We start from the raw sequence: 20,191 nt of genomic DNA on the forward strand, positions 1-20,191 counted from the left end.
ATACCTCCTAAAACTATTTAAATTGACTTATACCTATGTGTTTCTAGCTCTTATTTAGCTCCTGTTTATTTCATACCCCTATACCTTAAAAATAAAATATACCTGTCCCCTTCCCATCCCCAGCTTTGCTGGGGATGGGAAGGTGTATCATAAAATAAATCCCCCTGCTTTGCCAGGATAACTTTTTTTTTTACTAATTAAATGAATTTAATATGAGCAATAACGCTAATATTAATGTTACAATATGACACAGTACAATTGGAATAGTAAACTTTCGCTTGCGTAGGGTCCGAACCGGATCCTTATATTAATCTCACATCGTTAAGGGCTATTGCAGCAATCTACTTTCACTTGACTAAGTATCAAGACTGATCACCTATATTTCTCCTGCTAAATGATCAATTTAATAAAACGGTTGAGCGCGCGTTATTTATCCTATAATAACCAGATAGATAGGGGATAATATGGGGCTATAAATTATATTAACTAAGCTAATATAATGCTTCTCCCCCCATAACTTTCATTTAGGTTTAAACCTGAAAAGACCTATTAATATTAATAGGTAAAAACCAATTTATTATAGATTAATTAACTAGAACATTACTTATCTTTTATATACTAATTTTTCGTAAATCTAGACATATAACATATATCCCTTGTGTAACTGGTATTACCCCCGTAGCAGCTTTAACACCATTTCTTCTGAGAATCTTGTATCTAGAAATACTATAATGCCAAGCAGGGTTTAAATGAATATTTCTATGTATATAACCAATTTCTTTTTTATTTAACTCACCTGCACCTACATGTGAATAAACATCAGGTATTTTATTAATAGATACATTTTTATTATAATCATATTGTATATGAAACTTATTTTCTACACTATTACGTGTGTCTTCACTACCTTCAGGAGCATTGTTTCCTGAATCAGGACCATTACCCCTGAGTTGTTACCCTCAAATCCTGGATTGTTACCATCTGACCCCGAGTTATTACCTCCAAGATTATTACTACTTGAAGACTCTGGGTTTAACATATTATTAATACTCATCATATTTAAATATCCATCTAAAAATACATTACACATTATATGTAAGTCTAAATAAAAGAACACGGAGATAAGAATATTAAATATAAAAAGAAGATTAAATATAAAAAGAATAATAGGCATTACTCAGCTATATTTAAAACAAATTATAATACAATTATATGTAAATCCAAGACATATTTTATATAGCTCGAAGACAAAATCACCAAAACCTTCTAGTGGTGCAAAGCAAGACCTATTAGTTATAAACTTCACACTATAATTATGAAACATAAAAATAAATTAAGATTAATTTATCTAAAAAGCGGGCTATATCTTTATCCTATTTTTAGTTAAATAGTATCTTACGTATAGTCTCTGAGGAGCCCTAATAAATCCCAAAATATAACTTCACATATTATAGATGTATTTAGATTTAAGAATCTCAGAACTTTAGGACTAATTTCGGTTCCCTGCTGATTGCTCCTTAAAATATCCTTAAAATTTTTACTTTGACAAGTCTTTAAGGCATTAGAGGTTTCCAGCATACCATTGCTAAATTCTTCATAAAGTTATAACAAGTAGTTTATACAAAAGAGGAATTTATTTTTTAAATAAATTATGCTTACGCCTCTCTCCTGCTTTGCATAAATACCCTTGCACTGTAAACATGCAGGTAATAAAGTTAACACTGGTGAAACAAGGGGGGCTATTCTTTATTAATAAACCTAAACCTAAACATATAAGGGCCCCTAACCCGCCCTATAACATAGTTATCTCCCTTCAAAATAGCTATCTATCTTTACTCTATAACTCCTGGTTTTAATAGTATTTATTAAAACATGTTTATTTTTTAATTATTTAAATTAAAAATAATTTAAAACATAACTAATAGCTAATTTTAATTTAATGTAAATCTAAAGCATCTTTGATATATGATGAAGATAAAACCACAAATACCTGTGCTTGTATAAAAGCTATTCCCAGCTCAAGACCTGAAAAGGCTATAATGAAAGCTAAAGGTATTAAACCTAAAAAGAAAAAGATTATACCGCTTGTCATTATATTGTATGTGAAACCGGATAAGATATTTAATAACATGTGACCTGATAATATGTTAGCTGCTAATCTTAAACCTAATGAAATATTTCTAGCTAAATATGAAATAAATTCTATTAAAACCAGTAAAGGTAATAATGCTAAAGGACAACCAGCAGGTACTAATAAAGAAAAAAATTCTAAACCATGTTTTTGGAACCCTAATATAGTTGCTCCTAAAACTATAGTAAAACTTAAGGCAAAAGTCAATACAAAGTGACTTGTTGAAGCAAAACTGTATGGACTACCTGATAAGACATATAGACTTAACAAGTTGGACTATATCTTTACTGCTATATCTAAAGATATGAGCAGCATTTCACAGCTAGTCTCTGAGGACCCCTCTTATAATCTAAAAGATTATTTTGGTTTCCTGCTGATTATTCATTGTATCATCTTTAGAATTTTTACGTGTTTTATTTAAATATCGTATCCAAAGCGTTAGAAAGTACCAGCATATAGTGAAATTTAACGTATTATTATTGTATTTATATTACCTAGTCAGGCGAGTATAATTTAGGTTAAGACATAATATAAATTACCCAAGGTTTAACCTACTTATGAAAATAGTACTTTAGTAATTTAATGTATTCTTTTACTATTCATATTACTTTGAATAATTTTTATCTTTTCTACACCCTCCTTACTTAAATGTTCTTTAGATACTATTAAGGAAGCTACCTTTAAAAAATCCAAGTAGTCTTCTTGCTTAGTACCTAATAAAGGATATTTCTTAAATAAAGGTATAATTTTATTATTTATATCCGAAAAAGTTGAAACAATAAATGTTACTTCATTACGACTTGAGTAACATCTACCACAACCTAAATAATTTAAGAAACTATCTATTAATACTGAATCTCTAACATGCTGAGTTATTGTAAACCTTAAACTTATATTATGTGTTGTTTTGTTTTTGGATTCTTGGGCAATAACCATAAAGCATCCCTCACCTTCAACAAACCCTATTAGCCATCAAATATTTTTTATTTGAGTTGGTTTAATCTCAGGTCTTACTGCAGGTATTATGTTAGGAAATGACTCTTTAAATTTTTCGGATAAACCACAATTTAAGACATCTTTTATCCCAACTAATTTAAGTAAACCCCCCTCAGTTAAATGTTCTTTTCTTTCGATTAAAGATATAGATTGTTTAAATAAAAGGAAATCAGCTAATTTATGAGTTATTAAAGGATATTTATCAAAATGATTTAAAATTACTGTTAAATTTTTTAAAGAACTAACACGATAAACGACTGAATCTTTACCGTGTTTGTATATTTTACCTACACCTCATGTTCTTTGTATTGCTTCTAGTATTTTTATATCCTTATTATGCAAAGAAATACTAAAGATAGCTTTAACTTGCCATTTTGTTGACATTCTACTATCTTTAAATATAGAAGTAGTAAAACATCCCTCTGCATCTACAAACCCTGTAATATAATAAGGATTAAGATAGTAAGAATTATTACCCTTTAGATTATAACTAGGCAATACAGGTGTAGTCGTAGAATACACTCTAACGTTGTTATTTTCGCCAGTTTTGTAGGCAAAAAGAAACTCAGGATAAAAAAATTTATTAATAATAATACGTAGGCTCCTGTTAACCATTCCAATTAAGTTATTTACTAAAATAAATATAAATAAAGTGTAAATAAAAGGGAAATAAACTTGTCCTTTTGTAGGATTTATTTGATTTGTTACTATGCTATGTACAGTAGCATATATAGATTCTTGGCTTATTGATCAGTTATTACTTACTATTTTATTGTAGTTAGTTGTTAATACACTTAAAGTTAATATTAATAAACCACCTATTGTTAAATATAATCCTATATTTGTTAAGGATATATGTAAGTTACCTAATATAGGTGCATCTAAACTTAAAAGATTTCTTATTTCAAACTGATCTAAAGGACTAGGTATTTGAGTATAATTTAAATTAAACATTTTTTTTTTTTTTTTTATTAATATTCGAACAAAAGATAAAAAAAAGGATTAAGTATATTGCTTTATCTAATAATACTGCTTTATCTAATAATATTCTTAATAATACAAATGCAAGTACTAATACTATTAATAATATTATGGTTAGAATTAATCTATTTTTAGTGTTAGTATAATTTGCTGTATTATTAGAGTCATTATGAGTACTAGCTGTATTATTGTTATATGATCCGTCTTTATTATTATTACTAGATCCCACATTAGTGTGCGGAGCAAAGAAAAAAAAAATAAGATAGCATTGTTTTAGTAAGATAATAATATTTTCCTTCGCTACTAATCTACACACCACTAGATAATTAAGAAATATAAACATTATAAGTCTTGGCATATACATAAATCTATAATTGGTGGTGAAACAGTTTAGAATTAGATATTATTATTTAAACAAATAGGAGCAGAATATGGAGAGGATGGGGAGGATTAAATATATTGTTTTATCTAATAATATTATGATAGTTTATTAGATATTTTTTTTTAAGATAGCTAACCTAATTTTCCTAATGAAAAAGGAGATAAAGCTTATATTAAGAAAAAGGGATAATAGCATCCTTAAGGTGTAATACTACAAACAAAAAATAACTTATAATTTGCTTATAAAAACACGCGAAATAAATAATCTAACAAATCTAGGTAAAATATATTTTGAAAAGACATATATCATCACTATTAATAAGATAAAGGCAAATGTTACTTGATTTATAAAATAAAAGGGTACTAGTTGTGGCATTTAATTTTTTTTTTACTTTATGGATTATTATTTAAACGAAGACATTAAAAAAAGGAAGAATTGTAGTAGTGAAGCTTGTAAAGGTAGAGTTACAAACCCTTGAGATTTAGATGGACCTGTATAAAATATAATTAAACGAAAGTATTACAAAACAAGTAAGATTAAAAAATACCACAAGGATATTCACATTTCGGATTAGATTAACTAGACATTATTAATAATCTTTCATAATATTTTTTTTTTATGTAATATACTTTTAGTGCTATTACTTAAATTAATGAACTAGAATAATGAGATATTACAAGGAATGATTTAAAAACTATATAATATACAATAAACTAATATAACAAACAAGGCAAAAAGAAAAGCCAAAAATAAAAAGACGAAAATAACCTTTCCCCCCCTATTTTTTTTCCCTTTTTTTTATTATTATATGATATTATTCACGTAATAAGATAATATTTATAACTAAAAAAAAGGGAAAAAAAAAGCAGGGGGGGGGATAGCGTGTTCTGTTATAAAACCACTAACAAGTTCCGATTCAGCCTCGGCTAAATCAAAAGGAATATGCGTTAGTGTTATAAATCCAGCGTGTTATCACTATTATAACTCTTGTTCATTCTACTCTTAAGGTTATTTACCTTTTCTAGCCCTGACGGCGTACGGTGATCACCGTTCAGAAGTAAAACACAGGCTTCACGGAAAAGATCAAAATCTAAGGACTTAACACTTTGCAGCTTATGTTCTAGAAAAAAAGGTATAATCTTAGAAGAAACTGTGTCCAAATTATATACCCTAAAATCTGGGGCTTCGCCCAAAGCAGGTGTAGAATTTCTGTTGTAAACCTTACCACAACCCAAGTACTTTACTATGCTTTCCATTAGTAAAGTATCTCGAGAATGCTGAGTTATTTGAAAAGCAAGCCAAACTTTAGAGCTAGACTCCGTTTTCTGAGTAACTATATGGAAACAACCGTCACCGTCTACGAAACCTACTAATCAATTAGGATCTACAATTTCCCCTGGGGCAAATATGGGTCTAGCTATTCGTTCAATACCTGGGAAAGAATTAATCAAGGACTCGGAAAGTCCTAAGTTTATGGCAGATTTTATACCTATAATTTTAATAACACCCTCTAGGCTAGAGTGTTCTTTAGCTTCCAACATTAAAACAACTTGCTTAAATAATAAAAAATCCCCCAACTTTTGAGTTAATAAGGGGTAAGACTCAAAATGTGGTAATACAACCAAAACTAAATCTTTAACGGATGTTACAGTAAAAACAGCGTCATTTTTGTAGATATTAAGAGCACCGACTCCGAAAAATACAGGTATACGCTTTAAAATGCTTATGTCTCTACCATTCAATTTTATTTGAAATATGGCTTGAATTTTCCAACCTCACTTATTTACACTGGATTTCCTAACCTTAACCGTGAAACATCCCACCTTCGGAGGCATCAGTAAAACCTGTAACTCAATGGGGGTTAAGAGATATACCCGTGTCTACCTTAGATATTCCGTAGATTTAGTTTCTAGTGTAAGTCCCTTGGGTACTAATAAAGGTAAGGCAAATAAAGAAATATTCGTAGGAATAATTTCGAAACTATACAGAATACAAGGAACTAATATCACAAATGCAATAACGATAGGTAGTAAAACAGTTCAACAGAAAGACATTAACTGGTCAAACCGTATTCGTGGGAAGGATGCCCGAACTCAAATAAAAGTAAATATAAGAGCACAAGATTTAAACCCTAAAGAAAGACCATAAAGTAACCCTTCAACTACAGGATTAAGTACTACAGAAGTATCCCTACCGTTATTCGTTAAATTCAATCAAAAGTCGAAATCGAAAAATTGTATTATATAAACTAGAGGCATAATATTGAATAAGTAACCACCTAAAAATAACATACTTGCAACTGTACAAATAAGTACTATACTGGCATACTCAGCTAAGAAAAAAAATACAAAAATTACTGCAGCATGTTCCGTCATAAACCCACTAACTAACTCCGACTCAGCCTCTGCCAGGTCGAAGGGAGGTCTGTTAGTTTCTGCTATAGATCCAATAAAAAATATGATAAATATAGGTAATAAGGGTACTACGAATCATATAGCTCTTTGAGCTTCTATGTTAACCGTAAGATTTAAACTACCTGTTAACATTATTACAAGTAATATAGCAGAACTTAAAATTAATTCATAACTTATTAATTGTGCTGTACTTCTAAGTGAACCCAGGAAAGCATATTTACTATTAGCACTTCCAAAATTATTAACGTAAAAGGTTTTTATCTTTTACTTCTATCTTTAACAAGATAGTTTAGACTATGTCTTAACCTTGTGGTATCTACCTCTTTTTTTTTTTTTTTGTTTTACTCTCCCCTCACCCTAGGAGTCTAATGAAACATAATACCAAAAAGAGTAAATTGAAACCCATAACATAAATGGAACTGTGACTTTTTATTTATTTATTTGATGGACCCTCTAGAGTATAAACACCAAAACCCGTTACTTCACTGCTAAATATAAAGAGATCTTTGTACATTTTTTCTGAATCCAGATATTTGTTAAAGATAGATACCTGAACACCTAAAACTTTAAGAGCTTCCCGCTTAGTTTTGAAAGGTTGGTTAGGTATTAAAGTTAATATATTATTAACACCAACTTTATAAACTCAAAATTCTTGACGAGAGTATGCAGCTTTAGCTGGAGCATTGAGAAGTTCACTTCTTAAATCTGAAGATAATTCTTGACTAAAAATATATATATCTTTTTTGTCTTGTGTTGTAGCTAATTTGGTGTTTAAGTGTCTACTAATTGTACGATAGTTAACCTTAAAATATGCAGCGGCAAGCTGCATACTTGCAAAAGGGGAATGATTAATCAACTCTAGTCTTTGAGCATCATAAGCAAAAATAGCTTGTTTGTTCCCCAATTTAACCGTTTCACTTAATACTTGTAGTTTGGTTATTTCTGGCTCAAGGAGTGGTCTACTAAATAAGTATGTACCTTTTATACCCTCAGCTTTTCATGTGTCTATGAAATAACTAATAACATTACGACTAATACCTATAGAAGCAGACGCCTGCGATTTAGAAAAAAATGGGCTACCCTTTACCAAATCTAAGGTTTTGGCATCATAAACTCAAACTTCTTTAGCTATATTGCTATCAAGATTTAGTACACTTGATGAAGTTTTAACTTGACCAAAGGTCAAGTCTAAGTCTATAATAGGTTTTGAGTAGTACAGTTTTTTTCTAAAGGGTACATTAGTATTTATAAATATAGCTAAAGTACCACCTGCGACTTTTTCTAAATGACTAGCTTTTGTAATACTATCATATTTAACATAGTTTATATCTATACATTTATCATTAATATCATACACATAAACAGGTACAGCTTTACCCTTAATATGAGGATCTGATTTTAATTTAAGTGTAGCTAATTTACTAGTTAAATTTGCGTAAATAGCAGACTCAGAAAAAGCTGAAGAAAAAGTAGTATTCAATAAAGGTAAATACTTTTGTAAGTAATAGTTCTCTCTTGCACCTTGTTCTTCAGGAGTACATACTTCTACAATAGAAAAATTAAAATGTTCCAGACCAACTAAGCTTAAGAATACATGTAGTTTACTACCTGTATCCGCTTTTAGGTGATTATTGAATCTTCTTTTTAATAGAGTAGTTCTACCTATATAATAGATAAGGGGGTTATATTTATATTGTATAATATAAATACAACTTTTTGATCCTCATTCTTTTAAAAAATCAGACTTTTTATCTTTATCTAAACAATGATAACAAGTGGTTATTAAAGTACGATCGAATGGTTTGACGGGAGCATTTCTATCTGTGAAAAGTACCTTTACATAGACAGAATGCAAATTTTTCAAGTCATCTCCTACTATTTTACTAGTATCAAACTCTACTCGATTGTCCAACATAGCCTCGCCAAGATTCTTACAACTTAAGGATTTATCTTTTGTTCTGTAAACCGAACTAGTAGAAAACAGTCGTTTTCTATTACCTAATACCAATGACAGCTTCGTCTTCTTAATAAAAGAATGGCTTACAGGATAGTTTTGAGGTTCTTTTTCCAACCCCCCCTCATCTCCCGAAGGGAGAACAGTGGGTAGGCAGAGACCGGGTATATTTTCTATGTATACAGTAAAAGACAGTACTGTCGTAGAATCTATGAAAAATAAAATAACAAACAAATAAATGTTATTTAAAGATAGGCTAATAATACCTATATGTATAAAAAGTCAGGCCATAGATAATAATACTATACCTAGTAGGTAAAGTACTATGTTTTTATTATTGTTATTGGGATACCCAACAAAGCTTTGGGCTCTCAGGGCTAAATATCTAACTCAAAAGCTCTTTATCCCATAAAAACGGAATATTAGAGTTTGGAGAAGTCATCAGCTAGTCGTTGAACGCACATTATAAAAATGTTTCGCTTCAAGTTGACTTACTTTTATAAGTTTTTCTTGAAATTCACCCAATGTTGACTCAAATTGATATGATTTGAGGGAACTAAATGTATAGTAAAATCCCGCTAATAGTATTCCATAGGTAGATAAAGAAGAAACGGCTAACATGTAAAGTATACCCAGATTAATATCACTTAAAGCTAAACCAGGACCATACAAAAAAAAAACTTTTCATAATATAAATTTACTAACTTCTCCCCCTATTCATTCCCCTTGGAATCTCTCTTATTTTAATAGCACCTTCTTCTAACTTATGTTCTTCTTTCTTTACCATTTCCGAAACTAAACATCAATCTTTGAAATCTAAAGATTTAACACCTAATATAGGACTATTAATAAAGAAAGGTATAATTATTTTATTAAGATCAGAAAATTTTGTAACTTTAAAATCTATTGTATTCTCTTGTTTTCTTAAATAACAATATCCACAATTAAAATATTCTTTAATTGCAGTTAATAACACTTCATCTCTTTCATGCTGAGTTATTTTAAACAATAGAGATTTAAAGATACCTTTGTCTAAGGAAACAGAGAAATTACCTTCACCACTTGTAAATCCTGCTACTCAATCTGAATGAGGGATTACACAGGTTTCTCTTCCTTTTTTTTTATTTTTTTTTTTATGAAAATAAAATATATATATATAAAATATATTATAATAATAAAAAAAAATAAAAAAGAAGGAGGACGGGGAACTGGAATAGTTTCAGGGAACATTAACTGTAATTCTTTGGATAAACCCAAATTTAAGGTTGCTCTTATGTTTATAATCTTTTGTAAACCTTCTAAAGTGTTGTGTTCTTTCAATTGCATAATAGATACAATTTGCTTAAATAATCACCTCTTTTTAGAGAAATTAAAGGATATTTATAAAAAAATTTAACTAATTCTATTAGCTCCTTAAGTTTTCTTACTCTAAAGGCACAAGAAGATTGGTGGCTATTTATAGTCCCTCTTCCACCTAAACTACGTTGAATTGCTAATAAAAGTGCAAAATCTTTAACATGTAGTTTGATTTGAAAATTTAGTTGAACTTCTCAACCTAATTTGTCAGAGGAACTTTTTATAACACTACAAGAAAAACAACCCAATAAAAAAAGAAAAAAAAAAAAATAAATATAAAAATAAAAATAAATATAAATAAAAAAATACATTCTATTCTTTTTTTATAGGGCATCGCTAAACCCTGTGATAAATCAAGGACCAAGATGTAAATCGTCAATTTTATGCTTATTATCATATAATGTAACATAATAACGACGAGTATTAACATTTAAAGAATTAGAACCATTTAATGGTGAATCGTAGAAATTTTTATGCAAATTTTTTTTACCTTAGCTTATTTCTAAGCTCATTAGAATACATCTTAAATATATTACAAAAGTTATGTATATATCTATAGCCATTTACTCGTTGCTCTTTTACAGTTGCAGGGTAAGATCTAACAACTAGTTTAGATCCGCGATCATCCATTACTCTAAAAAGTATCTTATTTCTTGTTACCATACATGAGTAATTAATTCATCCACTTTTAACCTTTCGGCTAAAGCTTGGTAAAATAAGCTTTAGGACCTTCCCGGAGTTTGACTATATTACCCTATAATCCTAAGGTACAATTAGATAACCTAGTAATGAAAATATCAGAGTTATTATAGGACCAAGAAAAAATAAAGCCAAATTAGCTTGTGTAGGTGAAACATATTCTTTTAAAAGAAGTTTTAAGGCATCCGCAAATGCTTGAAGAAGACCCAAGTACCCAACAGCATTAGGACCTAATCTTCTTTGCATACTAGCCATGGTTTTCCTTTCGGCTACTGTAACATAAGCTACAGTTAATAAAACAGGTACAGTGACTAATAGAACTTCAATTACTGAGATTAAAGTAGGTAAATATAACATTTATTTATATAATATGTAAATTTATTAAAGATAAAATATTATTTTTATAATATAATTTTTATTTTTAATAATATTTATATAAAATAGCTTAAGTGAGAATATATTTAAACACATTAGATTTAAACTAAAGATATCTAAACAACACTATCTAAAAACTACCTATTATTTAAGAGTATTTATATATATAAAGATTGTCAAGCGTGAAAAAATATACCCCATATTGCTATGGATATATTATTCTTATCCAAGACTCGAACTTAGGTCTAGATATTAGAAATATCCTGCTCTACCATTGAGCTAATAAGAGTTAAGGGGCACTGCACAAGTGCAGTGCTTTTTGCCATCTTGGCTATGCCTCAGAAAAAACAAAGACATAATAAGTAGAAGAAGGCTGAAAATTTTAAGTAATAAGTAGAAAAAGGCTGAAAATTTAAAAGATATTGTGACTTCGATATAAAACACTAGCTTAAATTACTCATCCCCACCTGTGAAATCGTATGGTTCTGTATCACTCCTAATGTCACTGGAATCTTGTTGGAATTTTTTTGAAGGTTGGCCACTATATTCTTCTTCTGTTTCGTCATTTTTCCTTTTATTACTTGAATAAAAGGAAGAAAGAGAGGAAGTGCCTACATTATTAGTACCTCCGCCTGAAGAAGTCTCAGTACCTACTTTATTTTCGGCACTACCACCAGAAGAAGTCTCTGGACCACCACTTTCTGAAGAAATATTTACTTGTCCTACATTAGGTCTAGGCATAATACCTGCTTCTATACGCGAATCCATTTCTGTTTTTAAGGCTTGGTAACGATTCGCATGCAATTGCCCTATATCAGGGTCGCCCTCTGATTCCCGAGCAACTAACTCCATCGTGCTAACAAACCGAGGAAGCACATCCTCAGGCACATCCTGAGTAGGCATATGATTAAGAGCATAGTCGTCTCGGGATTCCGATACTGCTGAGCGATTAGAATCTGAACTATATCCACTTTCGTTGTCACTTACTTCTCTATTTTCGTTATCGCTTACTCCCTCGTTTTCGTGTGCACTTGCTTCCTGACTAGATGAAGAATTAGATGAAGAACTAGATAAAGAATTAGATGAAGAACTAGATAAAGAATTAGATAAAGGATTAGTATTAAAGCTATTAGAGACTGAAAACTCTCTAATTTTTCGATCACGTGCTGCTATAATATTTGCGATACGAGATAGAGACTTAGAAGTCAAAAAAAACGAAATGTTATGACGAGAATAATGATAAATTTTGTTGTGGTGTCTTTTATTATACATGATTAAATATTTTTTTATTATTTTTTCTATTATTTTTATTTTCTTTTTTAAGCTACGTACAATAATAAAAAAGCCATCATAAGGGCAAATAAACCAGTTGCTTCAGCAAAAGCAAAACCTAATATAGCGTAAGAAAATAATTGACCTCTTAACGAAGGATTTCTAGCTACTCCTAATATTAATGCCGCAAAAACAACCCCAATTCCTACACCTGCACCAATTAAACCAGTAGTAGCTAAACCTGTCCCTATAATTTTAGCTGCTTGTATCATTTTTATCTACATTTAATTATAATTTAAGAAAAATTCTTATGGCATATTACAGGGCTAAAACATATTTAGCCTTTGTTTTAGTTGTTAGTTCATCTATATATTTATAATTATTAAAATACATGGAACTATTAAACTTATTCAATTTTATTTATAGTATATATGTTGTATATAATAGATATAGCATATATACAGAGATATGGGGGAATTGAACCCCTAATTTAAGATCTCAGATCCAAATATAGAACCATCTACAGCATATTCCTTAATAGGGGTTTTATTATTTTAGTGCTAAAATAATAAAGCCCATATTTTTTGCCGTCTTGGCTATGCCTCAGAAAAGATCTCTTTATATATAATAAATATATAATAAATAGAAAAAGCTAACAATAGCTATTATAAGTATTTTATAACAAGTATTCTAATTCGGCAACACTAGATATTGACGTAGTGTATTGACAATTTAAAACAGCTCAATACACATTAATTAAAACTTTGTCAGTCATGTAATAGTGTATAATTGACTTGATTAGCATGGCCTGAAATATCTAATCTGAGCGTGTTATCTGGTATAATTAGTATGGTATTAATTTTATCCTCTAGATTTAACCGATAACATTAAGTATATTAAGATTAAAAAAAAAAAAGAAATATAGGAAAATTATACTTTATCCGTAATACACGCACTAATGCAACAATTTGACATAATCTAATCAATAATAGATCAAACATAGATAACGATATTTCCTTTTCCCCCCTACCCCCTGTTCTCCCTTCGGGAGATGAGGGGGGTTGGGGGATAGGCTTATTATACAGACATGTACTCAAAGATCCTGTAAACGATTAAACTACCTAGATAAACTCTTAATTGTTCTAATATGTTAATAATATTAGTAAGGTTAGAATTTATGTGCCCCGTAATACTTGGTTCTATTACTAATAAATCCTACAATCTTAATAGTGCATATAACATCTGAAGGTACAAGTAAGCTTAAAGGATTTAAGCTTACTAAGATACGGTCAACATACCAACCAATTCTCTCGACATCAAGACCTATAATGTTAATAATGCTAATTAAAGAACTATTTACTTCGACCCCGACCCCCAATCTCCGGAGGAGACACGGGGATTAGGGGTCGGGGTAGGTAAACACTGTAATTACTCTTACAACTACAGCAGGTGTAATATTTATACCATCTTTTATTAAATTAGCTATAATACTAAAAAATCAAGATTTAAATCCGAGATAGATATACCAGTAGCGTTTATAGTTATTAAAACTATAGGAAGACCGATTAAAATAAATATAATTTATCTATTTAACTTCCTTAGCAACCAGTTAAAAATAAATATAATTTATCTATTTTATCTACTTGGCTTTTCTTTAGTTAATACTGCTAATTCTACTAAACTATTTTCTAGTAAACTAATAAAAGGCACTATAATTAAGAAATGGGCAAAATAAATAACTGTACTTATTTGTCCAAATTCTATATATGGAGACTCAACGTGTTTAGCTCCTAATACCATTAATATTAAGAAGTTAGCAATAAAGATATAGAAAGCTATTTTACTTAAAGGTCTAAATTGTATACCTCTACTTCTACTTAAATCAGTAAAAGGCATAGCTAATAGTATTAAAATAGCACTTAACATAGCAATAACACCTAATAGTTTATTAGGTATAGATCTTAGTATAGCATAGAATGGAAGTAGGTATCATTCCGGAACTATAGCTGGTGGTGTTTGCATTGGATTAGCCATTATATAATTATCACTATCTCCTAATACGTTAGGCATAAAGAATACAAATATACTTAATATTATTATAAATAAAAATATAGTTATTAAATCTTTAAATAAGAAATAAGGAGCAAAAGCTAACCTATCATAGTTACCTGATATACCTAAAGGGTTACCAGAACCTGCACTATCGTGAAGTGCAATTAAATGCATTAAGGCTAAAGCCGCTAAAACGAAAGGTAATACAAAGTGTAAAGCAAAGAATCTGTTTAAAGTTGCGTTATTAACAGAGAAACCTCCTCATAAAAACTCAACAATATCTTGTCCAATTCATGGTACAGCACTCATAAGATTTGTAATAACTGTAGCACCTCACAGTGACATTTGCCCATAGGGCAGAACATACAAAATACAAACTTATCCGTACAAACAACTTTAATTATAAATTAATCTGTAGAATAAGCTAGAATAACTTTAAATTCGTTTATTCTATTAGTTAAATTAAATTAATTTAACTAAAAGTTCCGCCTGTACATTAAGCATCATTTCAGACACCCATTAGTGACCCAGTCTGTCGCGACCTTTTATATGGCCGACGATCTTTAAGCTTATAAAACTTCTTTGATCGTTTACACTAATATCGCCAAATAATCTGAAAGACTATTCTATAACCCCGTCGGGTTATACCACTTTAATCTTTTTTTTTCTATAAAAATTACAAAAAGATTGTTACTCATGGGACTATGATTTATATATAATAAAGATAAAGTAAATTTTTCTGGGGTTACACCTAGCAAAGCAAAGCAAAGCACAAGTAATCTAGTCTAGAAACAACTATTAACAAGAAGTTTATACCAACCTATTTATCAGATAAATCTTCTACTATCCATTGTCTTTTAACTAATTTTTTTTCTGTTTGTAGTGCCCTTCTAATAGTTTTTTCACTACAGTTTATGGCCTTAGCTGCTTCTAAAATAGTCGAATATTTTCCGTAAACAGTTCTATTTAAGTTATACAACACAACAGGTCTTGTATTAGTTATACACTTACTTTTAGTTTCTTCAGACATGGCTGGTCTAATTAAAGCTTTTTCCCTGATTCTTTCTATTGTTTCAGGTGAAAGCTTTTTACCCTTATTTAGATTACCAATTCTCTCCCGTCTGGCGTCACTATAAATATCTTTCATCTTATTTCGATCTACTTCAGTGTGTTTGTAACCAAAACTAGAACCTGCTTCGGTTAAAATATTGTAATTAGGCACTAATAATTTTAAATATTTATCTTCTAAATCCATTAATTCCTTATTATTACCTTGGGTAACAACATTAGGATATAAATCTAGTATAAGGAAAGCAAAATTTTTTAAATCATACTTTTTAACGGCTAATTTAACTATTTTGCTACCTCTAAAATAGATAAGATGGTTACAAAATCTAGCATAAAATCTATTAGTTGATGCAGAACCTATATAATAATCTTTAGTTGTTTTATTAACTATCATATATATTCCACTTAAATCTCTTGTGTCTTTTAATACTTGTTTTCTAGTATTTTCTAAGTTTAAATTTTCATATAAATATATAGGGTTTAAACCTAATTCACTAATTACTGTGCTTAAACTTTCTGAAACTTTAGTACTATTTGAATCACAACTTGTACAATATCCCCTTTTGACTCTACTTTTGTTAAACAGTTTATTACTATTTACTTTGTTATACTTTATTGTATTTCCTTTATTATTTATATTAAACCATTTGGGGCTATGTTTATAACCCAAGAAAGCTGTAACTATCATTAATATGAATATAACTACACCTATTGTTCAAACTAATGTTCTAGGAGCTCTGTATGATCCATAATATAAACCTCTTCCTATGTGTAAATATACTATAAAAAAAAAAGCTGAAGCTGTGTTACTGTGTAAGTAACGTATTAATCATCCATTGTTAACATCACGCATAATATGCTCTACAGAGTTAAAGGCTTCTAATACACTAGGGTTGTAGTGCATTGCTAAAGTTACACCTGTGATTATTTGTATAACTAAACAAACAGCTAATAAAGAACCAAAATTTCATAAATAACTTAGGTTACTTGGTTGTGGTGAATCGATCATATAAGAGTTAACCAATTTTAATAAGGGATGACTTTTAAAAATTCTCATTTTATAATTAAAATTTTATTAATATTTTTTTTTCTAGAAGTTAAAGGGTAAAATTATTTAATATATAAGTTCTCTAGTAGTTTAAACTATATTTCTTGTGCAAGCGTGAAAGTCTTAAACATTAATTCGTTTATATAAACGGGCTTTAAGTTATATTAGCTTAATTAAGCTAATATAACGCTTCTCCCTTAATTTTTAGGTATTGCCCTTTCCCTTATTTTTTCCCTTTTTTTTATAAGTAATTTTATTATTACATATAAAGATTTATTATAATAATAAAAAAAAGGGAAAAAATTAAAAGCAGGGAAAGGGCACAGAAAAGATCTATTAATAGATCTTTTATAAGCATCTAATAGGTAGAAAACAAATTTAGAATATTGATCCCACCATTCGGTCAATTATTTTATAACAACTAAGTTAACTTAACCACATACAGGATAATAAACAAAGATAACTCTTGCTGCCTAGCAGCACAAAAAAGCTAAGCTACCTGAAGTAACTTAGGCTAGAAAGAGAAATAAAAAAAAAGGACGAATTTACCTACCGATCTTTTTTTTATAATATATTTAATATTTACTTATAAGCAATATTTAATATTTACTTGTAAGTAATATATATCTGTGATATGCTTCTATGTCTTAGAACAAAACAATTAATAATAATAACTTTAAATTAACTAAAATTACTATATATTAAAGATGAAACTGAATAGTGTAAACCATCTAATAATGAAGAAGGATATATACCAAATAGAACAGTAAAGATTACTAAAGTAACTAAGATATAAAACTCTCTTATGTTTAAATCTGGTATAGATTTCTCGATATATTTCGAAAGAGACCCTCCAAACGCTATTCTATTAAACATGAAGATAGTATATGCAGCACTAAGCACAATTGAAGAAGAAGCAATAGCCCCTAGAAGAGGTAGTCTTTCAAATGCACCGTATAGAGACATGAATTCACCTACAAAATTCATAGTTAAAGGTGTACCTGCGTTGGCTAGACATAGTATGAAGAACAGTATAGAGAAAAGAGGCATTATTTGAGCTATTCCTCTATAATATGTGATTAAACGAGTATGCGTTCTGTCATAAAGAACACCCCCAGCACAAATAAATAAACCACTTGAAACTAAACCATGAGCTAAACCTAAGAAGATTCCACCTTCAATACCTTGTATAGTATTACTAAACACACCTAAAACGTAAACAGCTGCGTGACAAACAGAAGAGTAAGCAACCAATTCCTTTACATCTGTAGTACGTAAAGTACTAAAACTTGCGTATAAAATAGTTATAACTAGAACTAAATAAACTCAAGGAGTACATACTAGGGAAGCTTTAGGTAATAAAGGTAGCATAATTCTTAGTATACCATATAAACTTAATTTTAATACAATGGCAGCCAATAATATACTTCCACCTAAAGGAGACTCAACGTGCGCTTTAAGCAATCAACCGTTAACAAAAATAACGGGTGTTTTAACAGCAAATGCGATACAAACACCATAAAATAAAAACAACTGTGTAGAATAATAAAAATTGGTTTTGTATAATGCATCAAAATCTGTAGTTCCCATTATTGAAGATATTGTTAATATGGATAATAATAAAAATAATGATCCAAATAATGTATATAAAAATAAATAAAAGCTAGCTCTTACTTTGTTATTTGATCCAAATAGACCTATTAATATAAATAACGGTGGTAAGATACTTTCAAAAAAAATATAAAATAATAAGATATCTAAAACTAAAAATACTGCTAGTAACAAGCTCTCTAATAATAGTATAATTATAACATAAGATCTGACATTATCTTGAATAGATTTTCAATTACTTAATAGTGCTATAGGAGTTATCATAGTTGTTAATAATACAAAGTATATAGAAAGTCCATCTAACCCTAAGTAAAAATCGAAAGAGCTTATTTCATGATATTCTTGTACAAATTGGAATTGATTACTACTAGCGTCGAATAGTATAAAAATTAAAAAAGAAAGAAAAAGGTTTATAATAGATGCAGTTAAAGCAATTTTTTTTATACGTTTAATATTTAAATCGCTTAAGTTATAAGATATACCCGTAGAAATAGTAAATACACCTAATAAAGGTATTATTAATAAAAGTAAAAGTAACATGGATAATTAAAAAAAAAAAGGACGAATTTACCTACCGATCTTTTTTTTTATAAAATTTATAATATGTATGATCTTTACTAACACCACACACAACTGTATAGTTCACATATTTTTTTTTATTATTTTAATTCATTCACATATTATTTTATTTTTATTCTTTTATATATAAAATATAAATGGTTCATAATACTACTATTAACAACACAACTTTCAAGTTTGATTATAATAAAAATTTTCTCAAGAATAAAATTCAATAATAGCATAAGTCTAAAAATACTATATAAACTTAATTTTAAAACAATAGCAGCTAAAATTATGCTTAAAGGCGATTCTACATGAGGTTTTAATAACCATGTGTTTAATAGTAGGGGTTTTTATAGCAAATACTATAAATATTCATTAAAATAAAACCCGCTATAATAAAGGATCCCAATCTGGAATCTGATCCATTACTAATAAAATTTTATTAATATTATATTAATAAAATTTTTTATTAAAATAATATTTTTAATATCCTTCGTATAATCACACCCTTTCCCCCTATTTTTTTTCCCTTTTTTTTATTATTATATGATACTATTCACGTAATAAGATAATATTTATAACTAAAAAAAAGGGAAAAAATAAAGCAATCTTGCTTCGCACAGGGGGACAGAAATACAACTTAAATATGCTAGAAGAACCAATATAACTATTATACTATCTTCTATTTATCAATAGACCTGGATGCTCAGTCGTACTAATAGTGAAAACCATAAAAAGAGAAAAAAGGACAAAATAATTAAATTTATTAAAATTTATAGATAACATATGTTATCTATAAACAGAGATATGGAGGAATTGAACCCCTAATTTAAGATCTGCAATCAAAACATAGAACCATCTACAGCATATCCCTTAACATGTACTTTATTATTTTGGCTACATAAAATGCCAAGCTTCTTACTCATTCAACCTAGCTTGTGAGTCATTCACCCTGCATAATATTCAACTGCAAGCTTTCTTACTCACGGCAGCCTTGCAGCCGCTATGCAAACTTTTCAGTTGCCAAGTCTTATAATCCAGGTTAGCAACCTAAAACGCCAAAAGATATGAAAGATGCAATCTTAGTAAACAAGATTGCTGCCTGCGCAAGCGCCCCTAGATTGTATGACTCTACTCTGCAACAAGGCACGACTATCACTCTTTAGTGGATTGCTGATCAAACAACCCTGCATAACACTATGCTTAGCTTGTACAAGGTATACTCACCGCCTTGCACAACACGTCAGCTTAGTATGGCTTACTTCTCCTGCGGTCAGTAAACATGCAA

At 29.3% G+C, this 20,191-nt stretch overlaps 8 protein-coding genes across 8 annotated transcripts; all 8 read right to left on the reverse strand.

Annotated features, from left to right (window-relative positions):
* Positions 1-1,936: 1,936 nt before the first annotated feature.
* On the reverse strand, positions 1,937-3,067 carry Bfra_012453 (putative atp synthase subunit; the record flags this gene model as incomplete). The annotated part of the gene is made up of 2 exons (XM_037342768.1): positions 1,937-2,376; positions 2,728-3,067. The coding sequence occupies 2 exons, from the start codon at positions 3,065-3,067 to the stop codon at positions 1,937-1,939; spliced, it is 780 nt and encodes a 259-aa protein (XP_037187350.1).
* Positions 3,068-4,954: 1,887 nt separating this feature from the next.
* On the reverse strand, positions 4,955-6,325 carry Bfra_012455 (putative uncharacterized 49.1 kda protein in nd3; the record flags this gene model as incomplete). Its single annotated transcript, XM_037342769.1, has 7 exons — positions 4,955-4,981; positions 5,038-5,069; positions 5,120-5,147; positions 5,397-5,416; positions 5,467-5,856; positions 5,923-6,221; positions 6,270-6,325. 7 exons carry the CDS (start codon positions 6,323-6,325, stop codon positions 4,955-4,957), a joined length of 852 nt encoding a protein of 283 aa, XP_037187351.1.
* Positions 6,326-6,543: 218 nt separating this feature from the next.
* On the reverse strand, positions 6,544-7,036 carry Bfra_012456 (putative nadh-ubiquinone oxidoreductase chain; the record flags this gene model as incomplete). The annotated part of the gene is made up of 3 exons (XM_037342770.1): positions 6,544-6,621; positions 6,740-6,972; positions 7,027-7,036. The coding sequence occupies 3 exons, from the start codon at positions 7,034-7,036 to the stop codon at positions 6,544-6,546; spliced, it is 321 nt and encodes a 106-aa protein (XP_037187352.1).
* A 2,624-nt stretch (positions 7,037-9,660) lies between these two features.
* Bfra_012457 (putative uncharacterized 49.1 kda protein in nd3) lies at positions 9,661-10,184 on the reverse strand (the record flags this gene model as incomplete). Its single annotated transcript, XM_037342771.1, has 2 exons — positions 9,661-9,929; positions 10,061-10,184. 2 exons carry the CDS (start codon positions 10,182-10,184, stop codon positions 9,661-9,663), a joined length of 393 nt encoding a protein of 130 aa, XP_037187353.1.
* Positions 10,185-10,892: 708 nt separating this feature from the next.
* On the reverse strand, positions 10,893-11,270 carry Bfra_012458 (putative nadh-ubiquinone oxidoreductase chain; the record flags this gene model as incomplete). The annotated part of the gene is made up of 2 exons (XM_037342772.1): positions 10,893-10,958; positions 10,986-11,270. The coding sequence occupies 2 exons, from the start codon at positions 11,268-11,270 to the stop codon at positions 10,893-10,895; spliced, it is 351 nt and encodes a 116-aa protein (XP_037187354.1).
* A 471-nt stretch (positions 11,271-11,741) lies between these two features.
* Positions 11,742-12,832, reverse strand: Bfra_012459 (putative giy endonuclease protein; the record flags this gene model as incomplete). Its single annotated transcript, XM_037342773.1, has 2 exons — positions 11,742-12,378; positions 12,621-12,832. The coding sequence occupies 2 exons, from the start codon at positions 12,830-12,832 to the stop codon at positions 11,742-11,744; spliced, it is 849 nt and encodes a 282-aa protein (XP_037187355.1).
* A 1,363-nt stretch (positions 12,833-14,195) lies between these two features.
* On the reverse strand, positions 14,196-16,368 carry Bfra_012460 (putative intron-encoded endonuclease; the record flags this gene model as incomplete). The annotated part of the gene is made up of 3 exons (XM_037342774.1): positions 14,196-14,497; positions 14,609-14,872; positions 15,519-16,368. The coding sequence occupies 3 exons, from the start codon at positions 16,366-16,368 to the stop codon at positions 14,196-14,198; spliced, it is 1,416 nt and encodes a 471-aa protein (XP_037187356.1).
* A 1,041-nt stretch (positions 16,369-17,409) lies between these two features.
* On the reverse strand, positions 17,410-18,318 carry Bfra_012461 (putative nadh-ubiquinone oxidoreductase chain; the record flags this gene model as incomplete). The annotated part of the gene is given in 3 exon segments (XM_037342775.1): positions 17,410-17,985; positions 18,070-18,182; positions 18,198-18,318. The coding sequence occupies 3 exon segments, from the start codon at positions 18,316-18,318 to the stop codon at positions 17,410-17,412; spliced, it is 810 nt and encodes a 269-aa protein (XP_037187357.1).
* Between the last annotated feature and the right edge of the window lie 1,873 nt (positions 18,319-20,191).

This window comes from Botrytis fragariae (assembly GCF_013461495.1).
Source record: "Botrytis fragariae strain BVB16 chromosome Unknown tig00000322, whole genome shotgun sequence".
In the NCBI taxonomy this organism is placed as follows: Eukaryota; Fungi; Ascomycota; class Leotiomycetes; order Helotiales; family Sclerotiniaceae; genus Botrytis; species Botrytis fragariae.